Source organism: Scyliorhinus torazame, chromosome 1, assembly GCF_047496885.1.
Source record: "Scyliorhinus torazame isolate Kashiwa2021f chromosome 1, sScyTor2.1, whole genome shotgun sequence".
In the NCBI taxonomy this organism is placed as follows: Eukaryota; Metazoa; Chordata; class Chondrichthyes; order Carcharhiniformes; family Scyliorhinidae; genus Scyliorhinus; species Scyliorhinus torazame.
Window position 1 is genome coordinate 350393494 of NC_092707.1, and position 20497 is coordinate 350413990.

At 44.2% G+C, this 20497-nt stretch overlaps 1 protein-coding gene across 11 annotated transcripts in view; it reads left to right on the forward strand.

Annotated features, from left to right (window-relative positions):
* Nucleotides 1–20497, forward strand: part of mta3 (metastasis associated 1 family, member 3) — a 435625-nt gene that overhangs the window by 18907 nt on the left and 396221 nt on the right. For all 11 annotated transcript variants that reach the window (XM_072510300.1, XM_072510268.1, XM_072510343.1 and 8 more), the window contains one exon: nucleotides 11192–11285. In XM_072510300.1, coding sequence (XP_072366401.1) covers nucleotides 11192–11285 — 94 coding nt within the window. The remainder of the gene's footprint in view (nucleotides 1–11191; nucleotides 11286–20497) is intronic.

Sequence of the window (20497 nt, forward strand, 5' to 3'; positions counted from 1 at the left end):
TGCTGCCCTTGCCTTTGCCAGGGCATATACAGACGGTGAAAAAGACGGTGTTGCCTAAGTTTCTGTTCGTATTTCAGAACCCCATCTTAAGTACTTTTTTGAGACCGGTGAATGGGATAATTTCGAGGTTTGTATGGGCAGGGAAGGTCATGCGGGTGAGGAGGGTGTTTTTGGAAACGGATCAACAAGGTATTGGGGTGGGTGCTGGCTTTGCAAAGCTTGTTGAATTAGTACTGGGCAGCAAACATCATAATGGTTAGCAAATGGCCAGCAGAGTACATAGAACATTACAGCGCAGTACAGGCCCTTCGGCCCTCGATGTTGCGCCGACCTGTGAAACCACTCTAAAGCCCATCTACACTATTCCCTTAATAGGACATAGGGGGTCAGTCTGGGGATGGGTGGAGGCAGCGGCGTGTAGGGGACCAATTTAGGGCACTGTTATTGGCGCCCCTGCCGTTCTCATCCATACGCCCGGTGGTGGTATTGGCGTTGAGGGTTTAGAACCAGTGTAGGCAACTTTGCGGACTGAAAGTCATGTCGCTGTGGGTGTTGATATGTGACAACCATAGGTTTGCGCCGGCGGGGCTGGATGCGAGGTTCCCGGGGGGGGGAACGCGATAGCTGGGGATAGAGTACTTCAAGGACTTGTTTGTGGGATAAAAGTTTGCACACCTGGAGGAGCTTGAGAAGGTGTATCAGTTGCCTAAGGAAACGGATTACCAGCAGATGAGGGACTTTGTTAGAAAAGTGGTGCCGTCCTTTCCGAAGCAGCCATCTCCAGTGTTGCAAGACGAGGTGTTGTTCGAGGATGACATTGGGGAGAGGAGAGGGCAGATGGATAGGGAGGGTGCTCCTGTGGAGGATGTCAGAGGCAAGTGGGAGGATGGGTTGGGGGCAGAGTTGAAGGCCGGGGTGTGGCGGGAAGCCCTCTGGAGGGTGAATGCTTCCTCGTTGTGTGTCAGGTTAAGCCTCATCCAATTTAAGGTGGTGCACAGAGCCCTCATGATGGTCTCGAGAATGAGCCAGTTCTTTTCGGAGGTGGAGGATGGCTGTGGGCAGTATGTGACGGAGTGGGCGAACCATATGCATATGTTTTGGGCATGTCCGAGGTTGAGGGGTTTTTGGAGGGGGTTTTCGGATGCAATGTCTGAAATTCTGGGCATTGGGGTGGCTCCAAGTCCGGAGTTATGAAATTACGAGTGTTGGAAGATCTGGGAGTTCGGGTGGGGAGAGAGGCCGATATCTTGGCCTGATCCTTCCTGGTAGCCCGGAGACGGATTTTGTTGAGTTGGCGGGACTTGGAGCTGCCAAAGGTGAGGGTGAGTGACCTGGCAGAATTTTTGCACCAGGATAAAATTAAGTTCGCCATACATGGGAGTGGAAGAGGGATTCACCCTGAGGGGAAGCTGTTAACCAACTTTTAAAAAGTGAATTGAGGCGTCAGTGGGGGGGGGGTTAGGGGGTACGAGGGGAAGGGAAAAAAGGAGGCGGCGGGCTTGGGGTGACGGGGGGGTGGGGAGAAGGCGGGATGGATCCTTGGTTTTGATGCCTGTTGCCGAGGTTTTGCTTTTGTATTTTTGTGTATATATGAAAAATGCCTTCCTTAAAAATATTTATTAAAAAATAAAGGAAATGAGGATGCCATTAGTGGTTCCCTCTGGTCCTGCTGATGGATAATGTAAATGGATATCATCTCTTCCAATGACTTGGAGAGCCCTGGCAACCAGACAGAATTTCTCGCTCTGGCACAACACATCATGATAGCTAAGAAACCTTAGTGTCATCTCTGAAGTATATCGAGTCGGAGGACTCTAGGTATTAGGGCTCTCATCATGAATTAGCAAGTTTACAAGACACTGAGATCGTTTCTTAAAATATGCCTCGGAGTCAGATTTTGTAGTGTATATTCTGGCCATCCTCTGAAGCAGTACTCGTGGATTGTTGATATTTGTACATTTCTGACCTCATTTAAGTGTAGTGTTGTAGCTGGTAGATATTTGTTCATTAGTGAAGTAAAGGTCTCCATCAAGTCATCTCCTAAAGGTCATCTTCAACAAAATTTAGATCTCTTTTGGCGTAGCTACAGCAATACGCGACAACATATCCGTTATAGTCGGTTTCTTCTAAGTTGTAGCATCAAAACGCATCAAACTCATGAAATCCTTGCACCCTGATGGCTTCTTTGCTAAATCTTTCGCATTCAATAGAGCAACCAAAGTTTGTGGCCCGTCTCAATTGTGAATTGAATCCCCAGGACATAGTTTGTAAACTTCTTGCAAGCTCCGACAACAGCAAAATACGACTTTTTCAATTACTCCAATGCTCTGTTCTATTTCAGTCAAAGAATGAAAATGTTTAATACCCCAGTCTAGGTTTACCATCCCTATGTCAGGAAAAGTAGAACCTCCAATCTTGTCCATTATGTGTCTGCAGCAACAACTGAGGACAGATCTGAATCAAAATGAGCCAATGTGGCCAGTGATTTTAACATTTCTTTGATCTTTTTCAACAATATCTGTTGCGCTTCTTGCCAGAACCAAACTTTGTCCTGTTTTAGCAGCTAATGTAACGTTTAATTCTTTTTTTTTTTGGAAATATATTTTATTGAAATTTTTCAAACAGAAATTTTCCGTTTTTACAACTTAATAAAGGAATATACATTAAACGTTATTTAAATAATATATTAAACTAACAACAAATGAAAAAAGAGATAAACCAAAAACCAAAGATCAACAACTGGCAAAAAGCAAAGATCAACAACTGGCAAAAGTTTAATTCTTATTTGATAAGTTGTGTAAGAAGTTCTCCACTTGATTCACCTTTCCCATAAAGTGCTGGAGCTCAGACGTTTCGTGAAGGTGAAAATTCTTTGATTGCTCTAGTTTTTTGAGGATCTGCCTCACCTCTGATGCATATCCAATATGCCCTAGGAATTTAATAGGTCAGTTGCGAGAACCAACTCTTATTAAGAATAAGTCCTGCTACTTCTAGATGCTGTAGCACAGCTCTCAATCTAGCGGCACAATGGTTAGCTCTGCTGCCTCATAGCGCAGGAACTTGGGTTCAAATGTGGCCTTGACTGTGTGGAGTTTGTACATTATCCCCGTATCTGCGTGAGCTTCCTCCGGGTACTCCGGTTTCCTCCCTTAATCCATGGACTAGGGCGTAATTCTTGTGGTAAATTACTCCCTCCAATCCTTCCAGGATACATGTCATTGTCTGCTGAAAAATCTCCAGTGCAGATCTCGCACAAAAAAGCAATCTGTTAAAGCAATCTTTACCAAATGTTGCAGTAAAGGTTGTACATCATTTAGATTTCTCCTGTAAGGGTAATTGCCAAAAGACACTATTCATGTCTAGCGTAGTGAAAATCGGAGTCCTTCCCAGCTTTGCCAGACTCTCATCCACTGATGACATTCGACGAATTTCCCTTTCAACAGCTTTGTTCAACTGTGAGTTTACAGTTTCTTACTGAATTGTTTGATTTCAGTTATGGAACTATACTTGATCACCAATTTATAGGCTCTGTTACAAGTGAGATTACTCCTTGTAGCATTAGGTGATTCTCTCTCTTGGAACTGTTGCAGTCATCTGGTTTGTCATGTGAGAATACCTTTAAGAAATGGGTGTTTACAAAATGTACCTTTAAGAAATGGGTGTTTATCAGTGATGTCAGAGTGGGGGTTGAGCTGGGCTGTCTGTCAGCTTTTTACTTTAGTTTTAGGCTGTTTGCTGCAGGGTGTGTTTTAGTTTTGTTTTCAGTGTTGGAGCTGAAGCCAGACAAAGCAGGTGTACTGTTGATGTCTCTGCCATGAAAAGACTATCTCTTGATCATTTGGTGAATTTGGAATTATAAATGTTTTCAGTAGTGAATGTAAACCTAATGTGCTTCTGTTAAAAGGTGTTTCTTTTGTCTTCTGGATGTTATTTGGGAAGTTATTAAGGATTACTTAGTGTTGTATTCTTTGGGGGTTGTATTTGAATTGGTGGTTGCGAAGATGGTCACTGTGTTTTAAAAAGGTTAACTTGAGTTCATAGAATAAACATTGTTTTGCTTTAAAAAAATACTTTTCCATTTCTGCTGTACCACACCTGTAGAGTGGGCCGTGTGCTCCCCATACCACAATCTATTAAACGTTATGGGTCAGGTGAACTCCATGATACACTTTGGGGTTCTCTAAACCCTGGCCCATAACAGTTTCATGACTTTAAGTTATTTGCCTCTTGATGGCTGAAAGAGATCTCACTCAAAACATGACGCAGCTTTAGAAAGAACCAACACTGCAGCATCGTTGTTCAGTTTTCAACCTGTTTTATATCCGTTGACTAAAATTTCAGCACTCGGAAGAACTTCCTGTTGACACTTTCACCTTGCCCAGGAGCGGCACCTACAAATCATTAATATCTTCAATTTGTTGGATTTTGCTAACCTTTTGCGTGATTTTCTTTTTGTTTCTGCAATATAAACTCCTTGCCATGACACACTGCTTTAAACAGACCCTTTTCAGCCTGCAGTTTTGGAGGGATAATCTCTGCGTCGATGCTGCCTTTCCCCACCACACCGAAAATGGTGGTTGCTGTCCACTCTTTGAGTTTCCTCTGTTTCTGTACCTCCACTTCTCTGAAATGTAATGAACTCCATTGAGTCGATGCTTCTTTGCAAATGAGTCTCCTGTCACCTCGAAGTACTGAGTGATTCTGTTCCCTAACCTCAGTTTGTCTGGTCAACTAAACAGCTTTACTTAGTATTAAGTTATCCCTCGACTGCAAGAGATCTGAAAAGTTTGGTCTATGACTCCAGACGGGGCTAGTTTAGCACAGTGGGCTAAACAGCTGGCTTGCAATGCAGAACAAAGTCAGCAGCGCGGGTTCAATTCCCGTACCAGCCTCCCTGAACAGGCGCTGGAATGTGGCGAGTAGGGGCTTTTCACAGTAACTTCATTGAAGCCTACTTGTGACAATAAGCGATTATTATTGAACAACGATTCCATCTCTCAAATTAATTTTTTATTTAAGTTGGCACACTCTCAACACTTAGTTGCTTGAAGCAATTTGGTAATATCAGTGACTTCTTCATTCTGTTTTTATTTCATCTGCTGCTTATCCACATGCTATTTGGTCACTGGCTGTTTGTTTTCCTGTTCTTCCTTATCTGCTGCCACCATCCAATGTTCTTGTGTTCAAAGCACTGTTCATGACTTGTTGGTATGGGTTAACATCAATTTTATTCAAAACATAACAAGATATAACTACATCTAGAATGAGACTTCATTCCTGCCAAGAGACTGCAGGAGAGAACCCAATCATGTGATCTTGCATCACTTCCCCAAGATGATGTGAACTGTCTACTTTACATATTCATATTAACCCTTTACATCGCAACTTTGAGTGAAGAAATTTCTCCTCGTCTCAGTCCTAAATGATTGGCCCCTTATTCTGAATTTGCCTCCTTATTCTTGATTGCTCAGATAATAATAATAATAATCGCTTATTGTCACAAGTAGACTTCAATGATACCCTAATCTTGAATGTTTCTATGGGATCGCCCCTCATTCTTCTAAACTGAGTCGTACTACTGAGTAGTAAGTACTACACTCTATGCTTCACCTGATGTCTATTTCTATGCATTTACAATGTTTATTTATCGTATGTCCCATGTTTTCATGTATGGAACAACCTGTCTGGACGTACACAGAACAATACTTTTCATTGTATCTTGGTACACCTGACAAATCCAAATCCAATCCAACTCCAGAGAGTAAAGACCCAATTTACACAGCCTCTCATCAGAGGACAACCATCTCACCCCAGGTAACAATCTGGTGAACCTTCGCTGTACTGCCTCCAGTGCAAGTACACCTTTCTCAAATATGGAGACCAAAATTGCACACACTATTGCAGATGTGGCCTCACCAATTCTCTGTACAATTGTGCAAGACTTCTTTATTCTTGTGCTGCAATAAAGGCCTAAACGATATTTGCTTTCCTAATTGCTTGCTGGAAATGCATTCTAATTTTAATTTGTTCCTGGTACGAGGACGCCCAAGACCCCTGAACGTGAAAATTTGCAAGTTTCATGCCTTTTTAAAAACTAAATCCTGCTTTTCTATTCTTGCAACCAAACCAAACACTTCCTCACATTGCACACCATCTGCCACGTTGTTACACAGTCACTTAACCTGGCCCTTTCTCTGCAACCTCTTTGTCACTTCCTTACAGCTTGCATTGACACCCCGCTTTGTAACATCAGCAAACTTGGATACATTACTCTCTATTTCGCTGTCAAAGTCATTAATCTAGATTGAAAATAGCTGAGACTCCAGCGCTAATCCTTGTAGCGCTCTTACCCGACTCTCAGCTTCCTGTCCATTAATCAATCCGATGTCCAAATTAATATGCCACCCCAACTCCATGAGCCCTTTTCTTTATTAACCATCTTATTGGATGACTTTTAAAAATCCAAGGAGATACCCCTTTATCTACCCTACTAATTAGATCCTCAAAAATATTCAATAATTTTTTCAAACTGGATTTCCCTTTGTATTATTCCCAATGTTGAATTATTCTAATCATACTAGGTTTTTCTAAGTAAATTTTAATAAAGGTTAAATGCATTTTTCAACTTCTTTAATAACTGATTCCAGCACTGTCCTGTTGACTGATGTCAGGCTAACTGACGTATAACTCCCTGTTATCTCTCCATTCTTGAATAGCAATGTTGCATTTGCTAACATCTAATCTGGGGAGAGAATCTAGGGAGTTTTGGAAAATCATAGCCATCACATCCACTATCCTTGTAGCTGTCGCTTTTAGAACCCTAGGATGTTGGCCATCAGGTGTTGGGGATTTGTTGGATTTCAATTTCCTTGAGTTTCTACTGCACTTTTCCTCTGCTGATAATTACCTTAATTTCCTCATTCTTATTAGTTCCTAGGTATATAACTTGTATCTTCTACTGTGAAGACAAGCACAACATATTTGTTCAATGTCCCTGACATTTCCTCAATCAGCATGATAAATTCTCCTATTTCTGTCGCTAAGGGACCAACGTTTACTTTAGCTACTCTCTTTTTACATACCATTAAAAGTTCTCATCTTTGTTCTTATTCCTGGCTGGTTTACACCCATTCTCATCCCTTCATTCAATTTTTGGGTGCTCCTTTGCTGATTTCTAAAACACTCGGAATCCTCAGACTTTCAATATTCGTTTACAACATTATGGCCAGATCTTGTCTCTGGGTTGTCAATGACCAGACACACCTGGGAAGATGCGCTAAAGACCCCTGATGTTCTAATGCAAGGACACAATTACCAGAGAAACTTTCAACTTCTTATGGGAAATTGCATAGCTTTCTGTGTTAGGAGGCGGGGACATCAGGGGTTCTGATTCCTTTATTTCAATTGTTACCCAGGAAATATAAGACTGAAATCAAAATATGTCCAAATTCTAAAGTAAACAACTGTCCACCACACCATCATTACCCCCTCGCCCCACCACAACATCTGAATTCCTCCTCCAACCTCCCACTCGACCCTATGAATCTTGCCCCTGCCCTTGGATACCCGTTGGCCCTAGTGCTCTGCTCACATCCCCCCCGACCCAAGAACTACCCACCCCTGGGTCCTGCAACTCTTGCCCCCCAAGCCTTCGACATTTGCCCCCCCTCCCCGCCGAGCCTGGGACTTTTGCCTCCCCTCCAGCCTGCGACTCTTGCACCCCCCCCCCCCCCCCCCCCCCCCCCCCCCCTGTGCCTGCGACTCTTGCCCCCTGAGCCTGTGACTTGCATCCCCGTTTTGAGTCTGCGGCTCTTGCCCCTCCGAGCCAGCGACCCTTGCCCCTCCGAGCCAACAACTCTTGCCCCTCCGAGCCAACGACTCTTGCCCCTCCGAGCCTGCGACTCTTGCTCCCCGTGCCTGCGACTCTTGCTCCCCGTGCCTGCGACTCTTGCTCCCCGTGCCTGCGACTCTTGCTCCCCGTGCCTGCGACTCTTGCTCCCCGTGCCTGCGACTCTTGCTCCCCGTGCCTGCGACTCTTGCTCCCCGTGCCTGCGACTCTTGCTCCCCGTGCCTGCGACTCTTGCTCCCCGTGCCTGCGACTCTTGCTCCCCGTGCCTGCGACTCTTGCTCCCCGTGCCTGCGACTCTTGCTCCCCGTGCCTGCGACTCTTGCTCCCCGTGCCTGCGACTCTTGCTCCCCGTGCCTGCGACTCTTGCTCCCCGTGCCTGCGACTCTTGCTCCCCGTGCCTGCGACTCTTGCTCCCCGTGCCTGCGACTCTTGCTCCCCGTGCCTGCGACTCTTGCTCCCCGTGCCTGCGACTCTTGCTCCCCGTGCTCCCCGTGCCTGCGACTCTTGCTCCCCGTGCCTGCGACTCTTGCTCCCCGTGCCTGCGACTCTTGCTCCCCGTGCCTGCGACTCTTGCTCCCCGTGCCTGCGACTCTTGCTCCACGTGCCTGCGACTCTTGCTCCCCGTGCCTGCGACTCTTGCTCCCCGTGCCTGCGACTCTTGCTCCCCGCGCTCCCCGTGCCTGCGACTCTTGCTCCCCGTGCCTGCGACTCTTGCTCCCCGTGCCTGCCACTCTTGCCCCCACGAGACTGCCACTCTTGCCCCCCACGAGACTGCCACTCTTGCCCCCCACGAGACTACGACTCTTGCCCCCCACGAGACTACGACTCTTGCCCCCCCCCGAGCCTGCGACTCTTGTCCCCCCCCGAGCCTGCGACTCTTGTCCCCTTGAGCCTGCGACTCTTGTCCCCCCCGAGCCTGCGTCTCTTGTCCCCCCCCCCCCGAGCCTGCGTCTCTTGTCCCCCCCCCGAGCCTGCCACTCTTGTCCCCCCCCCCGAGCCTGCCACTCTTGCCCCCCACCTCCCTGAGCCTGCGACTCTTGCACCCTCCTGAGCCTGCGACTCTTGCCCCCTCCCAAGCCTGCGACTCTTGCCACCCTCGAGTCTGCGACCCTTGCCTCCCCCCACTCCCGAACCTGCAATCTTTTCTGAGCCACGATCCTTTCTCACTGATTTCCTTGCGTCATCCTTTATTTTCGGGGTTACTCCTCCTCCTTTTCCATTCTGCATTTTTGAGGGAATGACTATATAAACTGAAGTGGTTGTTGTATAAAGTCTTTTGTAATGTATATAAAAATGTTTGTTCCGAAAATGAAAGCATGTGATATTTAAGTGAATTTGTCTTTTATTTGTGGATAGTTGGCATGAATTACACGTGTGTAGACTTAGTTTTAGTTACTTGTCAGTAAACCTTGGATAGCATTGTGTAGAAACAAGTTTGGTATGGCATGCTGGCGCAATCTGAAATCGGGGGAAAAGTGGAACAGGAATGATTGACTGACTTGTCAGTGAGTAAAAATCCAAAGACTTCAAACTTACCTGAAAAACACCAGCTCACTCTGCTCTGACCTCAAACACAGGAGAGCTGAGCAGTTGTGAGGAGCTTTGAAAACATGCATTAATATCAGAAGATTTAAGATCTTCCTTTGAGTGTAATGGTAATATGAAGTGGTAATTTGGAGCTTGGGAGAAATTTGAATCTGCTGCATTTAATGTGGACATGGACTGCTGCTGACATCAGCCCTACTTCGCACGATAGGTCAGATCTCCACTGAATCAAAAAGACAAACCGACAGATGCTATGTTTTTTTATATTAATATTGTTGCGTATGTTCACAGGGGAATATATTGATCTGAGTATGTTGTAGAAATATTTTTAAAATAATACCTTGGGATATAGTGATATGGCACAGAGTCAGGCCCTAGGGCCCATCACGTCTGTGCCGGCCAACAAGCTCTTATCTATGTCCAATCCTGTCTGATTCTTTGCAAGCCTTGTTCTACTGAGGTGAGGCAAACATCCTAATTTAAACTGTGGGCGAGCTTTGGATGGGTGGGTAGCAAGATTATTTGGAAAGGCACTCATTGCTCCAGAAATTAACTATGGGTTTGATTAATTGCTGGGCCTCTGTTAAATCCTGCTGGCTGATTTTGTACCCTCAATTGACTGGAAGTGGAAATTTGCGGGGCCTGGATATTGCCACAATTAAATTGGAACTTGCAAATGCTTGTGGTGTTTGGGTATGTTGCAGGAATGGTTAAAGCTTTCCTTAATCAAGAGCTGCCATGCTTCCTTTAGTCCTACAAAAAAAAAAATGACTTGGCTGTCTTTCTGCTGCTTTCCAGCTCAGCCTAACCGTAAAAATTGCAGTTTAGCCCACATGGTGTAATTGGGACCAAACAAGCAACTATTAAGAAGGTCTGGCCTGCATTGACCAGATGCTCTTGCTGCCCAGTGTGTAGAGGTGGCACGGTAGTACAGTGGGTAGCACTGTTGCTTTACAGCGCCAGGGTCCCAGGTTTGACTCCGGGCTTGGATCAATGTCTGTGCGGAGTCTGCATGTTCTCATGGCTGCATGGGTTTCAACCGGGTGGTCCACAGAGTTTCCTCCCACAAGTCCTGAAAGACGTGCTTGTTAGGTGAATTGGACATTCTGATTTCTCCCTCTGTGTACCCGAACAGGCACTGGAATGTGGCGACTATGGGCTTTTCACAGTAACTTCATTGCAGTGTTAATGCAAGCCTACTTGTGCCAATAAAGATTATTATTATTTTAGAGCACGTTAAAATTTGGGATAGCTGTTTCCTGATGACATTTTGACGAGTGCGTAACCTAGGGGTTTTAACTTTCCACTCACTCAGCTTCTGATGGGTGTATATGGTTAAAATCATCCCCGCAGTGAGAAAGTGCTGTCAAACTGAGGGAGAAAATGGGAAGCCAAGTCAGCTCAAGCATCACTCTTGCAGATTTTATGTGAGTGAGTTCAAACATTCTGTTGTTTTGGTTGAGTGGTAAGGATTTAAAGGGATGGGATGTAATTGAACATGACGACGAGAAGAGTTATGAGACAATTTTCTATTTGGCAGAGATTACTTTCCAAGAAAAATGTCCAATAATGTCCCAAATGTGGACCATTCTTAATTCCTGCTCCTTAATTGGTTTTCCATATATCTCTGAAATGTTTTGGGTTGTTTTCCTATGTTGTGAAACAAATACTTGCGTGCATGCATACTAGTTTTTACGCATCACTTAGTGTACCATGCACTTATGTTATTGATAATAAAATATGTCATAAAGGGATGTGCCCTAAAAAGCATGGTTTGATATTTTGACTTCTTTCCAGACTACAAGTGGCACCGTGGAAGCAAAGGTGGTCTGTTTTTACCGGCGGCGAGACATTTCAAACAGTCTAATAGTACTTGCCGATAAACATGCAAGTAAGTTTAGTTTAAATTATCCTAAGACTTTAAATGCTGAGTTTGAAATTGTTGATTAACTTACTGATCATGAGCAGCAGATTTGCACCAAATTAGACTATGTAACCGGTTAAACTGTATTTATTCAGCAAAGCACCAGTTCTTAAATCGTCTGCAACAATAGAATATTGAAGGAATTTCGTACAACAGAATTATATCTGTTATAAAATCTTTATATTTGATTTTCAAGACTTCACTATTATGGGAAAAATTGAAATATCAATTGAAGTACATGGGGGTAACTTTTAAAAACATTTTCCAATTAAGGGTCAATTTAGCGTGGCCAATCCACCTACCTTGCACATCTTTGGGTTGTGGGGGTGAGACCCACGTAGATACGGGGAGAATGTGCAAACTCCATATGGACAGTGACCCGGGGCTGGGATCGAACCTGGGTCCTCGGCACCGTGAAGCAGCACTGCTAAACACTGTGCCACCATGCTGACCCGGCGCAGAAATAACTTGCGGGAAATAAATACAAACATCCTACTACGCAGTGGTACAGCGCATTGCACCATGTCACCGTACTCTTTGGAGCACTTCAAAAGAACTCCAGTGCTGTGGACAACTACATAAGTATTATTTTGAATCTATTAGCAAAGTTTTAAAGCTTTGACGAGATTACATTTGAGCACAATTTCTCTTTTCCTCATGCCTCTCCAAACAGCAGTTTGTTGAAGAATGATTGTACTTTAGCCTAATAGATTAAAAAAGTTATTAAAATAGGTTCGAATTTTGGCCCCAGCTAATAAATACCTCGTGGTTTGAAAAATCACTTCAATAAGAATCTTTGCTGAACAGTAAATTACTGATGCTGTGCATGGTTACTTACCAACATAAGAATCTCTTTGTAGATTACTTGTTTAATCTTCATATTTTAATCTTACTTTCCTTTTTTTTAACCGTTGAATTTGGTAATCCTTTTTTCCCCACCTGTCTCTTAAACCATGTGTTTAATTGGAGATGAATGTAGCTAGATTAGAAGGCAGAACCTAATTTGTACTTTGCAAAATTGCACCAGTAATTTTAGGCGATGACAGAAAAGTCCATCTTTGTTTCTGAAAATTTTGCCTGAAGTGGTTTATGAGTAGATCTGTTCTATCATAAACCATCATTATTTACCGGCTTGGCGAGTGTTATTTGAAGCAAAATTTGTATAGTCTGGTTTTAAAATATGAACTATTTTGTTTTATCTCAGTCTTAAAACATGTAAAACTGTGTTTTCAAAAGCCTATGTCTCTCTGACCTACATCTCACTCTTGCCAATTCTATATCATTAATAATTCTGAATCAGGGTACAAATATGCAACCAACATTTGATCTAGCTTGCAAGTACAGAGGTAAGTTTATTTGGTCAATGGATATATTGTTTCAATTCAACAACCACTCAGTTTTTGTTTGTTTCATAATGATTGTCTGTTCAATATGGTGCAGAAAATTTTTTTTGCTTGCACATTGGATTGGATTTGTTTATTGTCACGTGTACCAGGGTACAGTGAAAAGCATTGTTATGCATGCAGCTCACACAGATCATTCCGTACATGAAAAGAAAGTACATAATAGGGCAAACATAAAATACACAATATAAATACATAGACACTGGCATCGGGTAAAGCATATAGGAGTGTGGTACTACTCGGTAGAGAAGATGTGTGAAGAGATCAGATCAGCTCATAAAGGGACTCATTAGGAGTCTGGCAAGAGTGGGGAAGAAGTTGATTTTGAATTTGTTCGCGCGTGTTCTCAGACTTTTGTATCGGCTGCCCGATGGAAGAAGTTGGAAGAGTGAGTAAGCTGGGTGGGAGGGGTCTTTGATTATACTGCCTGCTTTCCTAAGGCAGCGGGAGGTGTAGATAGAGTCAATCGATGGACTGAGATGTGTTCACGACTCTCTAGTTTCTTCCGGTTTGGCCAAGCAGTTGCCATACCAGGCAAGGATGCTTTCTATGATGCACCTATAAAAGTTGGTAAGAGTCAGTGTGGACATGCCGAATTTCTTTAGTTTTCTGAGGAAGAAGAGGTGCTGTTGTGCTTTCTTGGTCGTAACGTCAACGTGGGTCGACCAGGACAGATTTTTGGTGATGTGCACATCTAGGAATTTGAAGTTGTCAACCATCTTCTCCTCGGCCCCGTTGATGCTGACAGGGGTGTGTACAGTACTTTGCTTCCTGAAGTCAATGACCAGCTCTTTAGTTTTGCTGACATTGAGGGAGAGATTGTTGTCATTAGACCACTCCACTAGGTTCTCTATCTCCCTCCTGTATTCTGACTCATTGTTGTTTGAGATCCGATCCACCATGGCCGTGCTGTCAGCAAACTTGTAGATGGAGTTGGAGCCATATTTTGCCACGCAGTCATGTGTGCATAGGGAGTATAGTAGGGGGCTAAGTACGCAGCCTTGTGGTACTCCGGTATTGAGGACTATCGTTGAGGAGGTGTTGTTTATCTTTATTGATTGTGGTCTATGGGTCAGAAAGTCGAGGATCCAGTTGCAGAGTGAGGAGCCAAGTCCTAGGTTTTGGAGCTTTGATATGAGCTTGGCTGGGTTTATAGTGTTGAAGGCGGAGCTGTAGTCAATAAATAGGAGTCTGATATAGGAGTCTTTGTTGTCGAGATGCTCCAGGGACGAGTGTAGATGGTGTCTGCTGTGGACCGGTGCAGCGGTATGCGAATTGCAGTGGATCTAGGCATTCTGGGAGTATGGAGTTGATGTGCCTCATGAACAGCCTCTCGAAGCACTTCATTACGACTGAAATCAGGGCCACGTTGATACAGAGATATGCACCATTCTGCACAATGCCTATTGGAGGTATCATGGGTCCATAACTCTAATAAAACTGCAGCAGGTTTCCAGTATTCCTTAAAAGTAAAACTATTGTCACTGCTATTTGTATCGGAATTTAGGAAGAAAACAACTTGAATCCTGAGTTTAAAAAAAAAAAAAAATTCCAATTAAGGGTTCAATTAAGTGTGGCCAATCCACCTACCCTGCACAACCCCACCACTTCCTCTAAATTGTCAGATTGCGTATCTGACATCCAATATTTAAAGAGCAGGAATTGCCTCCAATTAAATACTGGAAGACCAAAGCCATTGTCTTAATTCCCCACCCTAAATCCTATTCCTAGCTTCCAACTCCATTACTCTCTCTGAAAACATGTGAGTCTAAACCAGAAAGGTCACAACTTTGGTTTTATTTGATCCAGAGATGAGCTCCTGAACACACATCAATGCAGCTACCAAGACTGCATATTTTCTACCCCTGCAATATCTCATGACTGCACTTTGTCTCAGCTCATCTGCTGAAGCCCTCATCCATGTCTGCGGTACCTCTAGGTTTGATCATTTCAAAGCACTCCATGTTCTATCCTCTGTAAATTTGAGTTCATCAAAAACTCTACTGTGTGTGTCTTAACAAGCAGCAAGCTCTGTTCACGATCACCCTTGTCCTCACTACTAAGCTGGCTCCTGGTTAAACAACACCTTCATTTAAAAAATCTCATCCTTATTTTTAAATCGTTCCATATCTTTGCACATCTCCGTAACCTCGATCCCTATAATGTTCCCAATATATATGCGCTTCTCCAGTTCTGGCTTTTTGCTTTTTTTAAGAATTTAGAGTATCTAATTCTTTTTTTCCAATTAATGGGCAATTTAGTGTGGCCAATCTACCTAACCTGCACATCTTTGAGATGTGGGGGAGAGACCCACGAAGACACTGGGAGAATGTGCAAACTCCACACAGACTGACCAGGGCTAGGATCGAACCCAGGTGCTCAGCGCCGTGAGGCAGCAGGGCTGCGCCAATGTGCCGCCCTGAATCCTGAGTTTTAATGTTCCTGCCTTCTAGCTCTGAACTCCCATTGTGGATAGCACAATTGCTTCACAGCTCCAGGGTCCCAGGTTCGATTCCTGCTTGGGTCACTGTCTGTGCGGAGTCTGCACATCCTCCCCGTGTGTGCGTGGGTTTCCTCCGGGTGCTCCGGTTTCCTCCCACAGTCCAAAGATGTGCAGGTTAGGTGGATTGGCCATGATAAATTGCCCTTAGTGTCCAAAATTGCCCTTAGTGTTGGGTGTGGTTACTGGGTTATGAGGATAGGGTGAAGGTGTTGACCTTGGGTAGGGTGCTCTTTCCAAGAGCAGGTGCTGACTCGATGGGCCGAATGGCCTCCTTCTGCATTGTAAATTCTATGATAATTTCTCTCCTATCTTCCCTCATACCCTTTCCGAGCTCATCCTGATTATGAGAGACTCCACCTAATTATTGCCTTATTCTGACTAAATGGCTAACATCTCAACTTCCCTTCCTGGTCCCTGGAGGTTTGACTGGACTAGCCATATAAATACTTTGGATACAAGAGTAAGTCAGAGGCTCTGGATTCTGTGGCAAATAACTCATCTCCTCACTCTCCAAAGCCTATCCATCATCTAAAGGACGTAAGTCAGGGGTGTGACGAAATACCCTCGAATTACATGAATGAGTGCAGCGCCAACAACACTTGAAGCTCAACACAATCCAGAACAAAGCAGCCCACTTGATTGGTACTCCACCCACTCCCTCCCCAACTGATGCACAGTGGAAGCAGGAACTATCTGCAAGATGCACTGCAGCAACTCGCCAGCACCTCCCAAGCACATGACCTCTACCACCTAGAAAGTCAAGAACAGCAGGCGCATGGGAACACCAATGCCTGCAGGTTCCCCTCGTGCACATCATCCTGATTGAGACACCATTGTCCACTCCATCCTCTTCCAACTCTTTTCCACCATCCTCCAGCTGGGCAGGCCTATACCTGCCTAATTCCATTAAATCTATCTAACTAAACCAGCCAATCACCTACAATGACTTATCTTCCTGCTCCTGAGATCTCTAATGCCTGTGTCATTAATTGCACCAATCCATGTTCACCCGCTTCCCCTGCTTATATTGGCTCCCAGTTGAATAGCTTGATTTTTTAAATTCTCATCCTTGTGTTCAAATAATAATAATCTTTATTGTCACAAGTAGTCTTACATTAACACTGCAATGAAGTTACTGTGAAAATTCCCTTGTCGCACATTCCGGTGCCTGTTCAGGCACGCACGGTGAAGTCAGAATGTCAAATTCACCTAACAAGTCTTTCGGGACTTGTGGGAGGAATCTCTGCGGAGCACCCGGAGGGAACCCACGTAGACACGGAGAGAATGTGCAGACTCGGCACAGACAGTGACCCAAGCCCGGAATCGAACCTGGGACCCTGGCGCTGCGAAGCAATAGTGCTACCCACTGTGCTACTGTGCTGCCGCGGCAAATCCCCCATGGCCTTGGCCCCCATTATCACTGTACACTCCAGCACCATGGCCCACTGAGATATATGCCATCTTCTAATTTTGGCCTCTTGAGCATCTGTGACTTTAATCACACCACCGTTGGCAGGCAGTCAGTTGCCACCTTGAGCTTTAGGATTCCCTCCCCAAATCTTTTCACATCCCTCTCGCTCTTTCTTCCTTTAAGGCATTCCTTAAAACCTACCTCTTTGTACAAACTTTTGGTCAGCCAAACTAATATCTTTTTGTGTTGTAAGTGTCAAATTTTGTTTTATAATCAAAAAGAAAATGCTGGAAAATCTCAGCAGGTCAGGCAGCATCTGTAGGGAGAGAAAGGAGCGAACGTTTCGAATCCAATGACTCTTTATCAAAGCTAACGGACAGAGAAAGTGTTTTGTTTCATTTTTTGTTTTATAATACTCCTGTGAAACACTTTGGGACATTCTACTACATTAAGGATGTTATATTATTACAATTTGCTGTTGCTGTCAATGTGTTTCTTTGTGAGCATTTCAGTCTTTAAGATAGAGATAGATAAGTTCTTGATTAATAAGGGGATCAGGGGTTATGGAGAGAAGGCAGGAGAATGGGGATGAGAAAAATATCAGCCATGATTGAATGGCGGAGCAGACTCAATGGGCAGTGTGGCCTAATTCTTCTCCTATGTCTTATGGTCTTATATTAAAAGGAAAAGACAGGATAGACTGTTTCCACTGGTTGGAGATTCTGGAATTGGGGGCATAGTCTTAAGATTAGGGCCAGACCATTCAGGAGAGATGTTAGGAAGCACTTCTACATACAAAGGGTGGTAGAGGTTTAGAAGTCTCTTCCACAAACTGCAATTGATGCCAGATCAGTCAATTTTAAATCTGAGATGCATTTTTGTTGAGTAAGGTATTAAGGGATATGGGCTTAAGGCAGGTTTATGGGGTTAGGCCACAGACCAACCACAATCTAATTGAATGGCGGAGCAGACTCGAAGGGCTGAATAGCCTAGCTTGTTCTATGTTCCTATTCTGTCCCACTCCTGACTTGGGCCTTGTAAATGGTGGACACACTGGGCAGCCACGAGGTGAGTTACTCTCTGCTGAATTACACAGCCTCTAATTCTCTGTTCTAGCCAGAATATTTACATGGCTGGTACAGTTCAGTTTCTCATCAATGCTAGCCCCCAGCATGTTGATAGAAGGGGATTCAGCAATAATGATACCATTGAATATCAAGAGATGATTGGATTCTCACGTTGGAGATGGACATTGCCTGGCAATTGTGTGGCGCAAATGTTACTTGCCACTTGTCAACCCAAGGCTGAATGCTTGCTGTAAATGGACACGGATTGCTTCAGCTAATCTGGTTTTAATTTTGGAGAAGTAATAACTTGCAATGATTTTGGGATTAAGGGCAGATCATGATTTTAGAATTTAGTCCATGATACTTCTAAAGCTGTCCTTAGTTTCAGAAAAATACAAAGCAATAATTTCAATACTGTTTCATTTTTGTTTTACATGGAGCTTTTGTCTTTGGGAAATATTTTTTACTTTGAATGAATAGTGATTACAGTGAATTGAGTGGGAGTTTACAATTGTAATTTTAAGGAGATCTTGTATTCCTTACTAGTCTGTTGCATCAACAGCTAACTGTATAGATGGCTGATTAAAGTCTATTCCAAATGTATTCTAAAGTAATAAGCATTGTGAAAATTTTCAAGTTGGAATTGCTTAGATAAAAGTTGATTATGGCATAAAATGTTATTTATGCTGTTGCCAATGATTTATTGTGTCGATCTAGAAAAAAAATTCTTCGTGCTGTGTGTGCTTTTGTTGATATGTTTTTTGGTTTGAAAAATAACATGGGCTCGGTTGACTAAATGGTATAGAGTCTTACCCAGGATTTGGGTTAAACTCCTTTTGAGCTTGTGTTCCTCTGAGAGGAACACAAAATAGAAAGATGGCAAAAGACCAGCTGGCCCATTTGAGTCTGTAATGGTGTAAGTTACCTGCACTCTTCATGTCCCCAACCACGTGATCTTTGAGGAGAAGAAAATTTGGTTGTCCAGTTTCAGATACAAGGACCGGGATTCTCCGGTGGGTCAGAGAATCGCTGGGGGTGGGCGGGGGGGGGGGGGGGGGGGGGGGGGGGGGGGCGAGAATCCCGCCACGTCGCTCCGATGCCGGGCCGCCGATTCTCCGAGCCCGCTCGGACGCCGCGGCGCTGGTCGGGGGCCGCTGAAATAGGCTCCCGCGGCGATTCTCCGCGATGGGCCGAACTTCCACCGAGTTGCGCCGGCGTGCGATCAGGCGCTTCCGATCGGCGGGCTGCCGCGATCTGGAGGGGCTTACCTTCTGCCGCGCGGGCCCGCTGTTTGGTCGCCGACATGTTGCTCTGTGCCGGCGCGGAGACGGTAACCACGTGCATGCGCCGGCGAGGAGATGGCCATGGCGCGCATGCGCGGTCCCGTGCAGACCGTGTAGGGCCAGCTTTCGGCACCGGAGCAGCGCACAGCACTCTGGTGCCGTTCTAGCCCCCAAAGAAGAGGTGAATTGCTGGGCGTCAACACTTGGTCACGATATCGGTGAATCCCGGCCAAAATCTCTGGAAAACCTGTCTCTGACCCTTGAAAGAAATAAAGGAAGCCCCAAGAGACCACGGTGACTTGTAACACTACCCCCAGTTGCCCACTAATCTCCTATGTGTAGATGTTTGCCAGACCAAGGACTACCTTCGCATCCTTTTGAATTATTTCAAAAAAATCATACTTGCTGCATATGCGGGTGATTTATCAGCAGTCAACCACTTTTTCTAAAAAGAAGGGATGTTTACCATAAAGCATTCTACACTAGTCCTCCCTAAAGCTTCCAGCTCAAATAGTGTAACCACATGGCTTGAGTCTAATTATTCCACTATTTAGCAGACCGTAATTGTATCTCCTTGAGGAATATGCTTGACTGAAATTAAAAGCCTCACGTCTTAAAGCCTGTTATGATAAGTGAATGTTTTTCAAAAGAGTTATCAATCTAGTCGACCTCCTCTGCATCTTTTCAAGAAGACCCTCAAAGTTATTCACTTTGAGGAAACCATAATCAGAAATAGCATCTACAAGACTGCGTACAATTAGTTTTAGATATAATTGTCTGGGCTGCATACCCTGACACCCTATTTGTTTTCATAATAGTTTAGTAGCATTGGTAATAGACTTGAATAACTTGCACTTAATTTTCAGGTTGTTCTCACTCAGCAGCCTTCAACACAGTATCCTATATTGTGTTTTAACATGTTTGAAGATTCCCTCTATCTAAGTCCATCATGGTTATAATTTATCTGTATCCATCCTGTCGACCTGCATCCCCTGCCTCATTGCATCTTGAATTGCTTGCAGCTTTTTTAAATGCAAGTCCTTGTTTGAGTACATGACTTTTGTTTTAGTCATGAACTTGCAAATGCTGTCCCCATTCAGATTATTGCTAACGAGACGAAACAGCAGTTGTCCTGACAATCTGTGCAGGACTGCACTAGTGACTTGTTCCCTAGGAAGCCTTCTACCAAGCACTGTGTCTGCTTATAAAAATGGAATAATTTCTGATACAGTCCAAGATCTGCTCATTCCCACAAGATACAACTTATTTAGTAGCAGCACTTTGTTATAACCCCTATGGAGACCAATAACGTAAAAGAACCAAAAGAAACTTCCCCAAATTATCTCCAACAGAAAAACCCAATGGACGCAATAACTTTTACTGTAGCAATCAAACCGAAACTAACCTAACAGGCAAATTTGTATTTAACAGAAAGTAATAAATGAAGTAGCTGATACAACAAAGATTAGTCTCTGATTTCTTAGGCAGCACTCTTTGCACGTATGTGATACC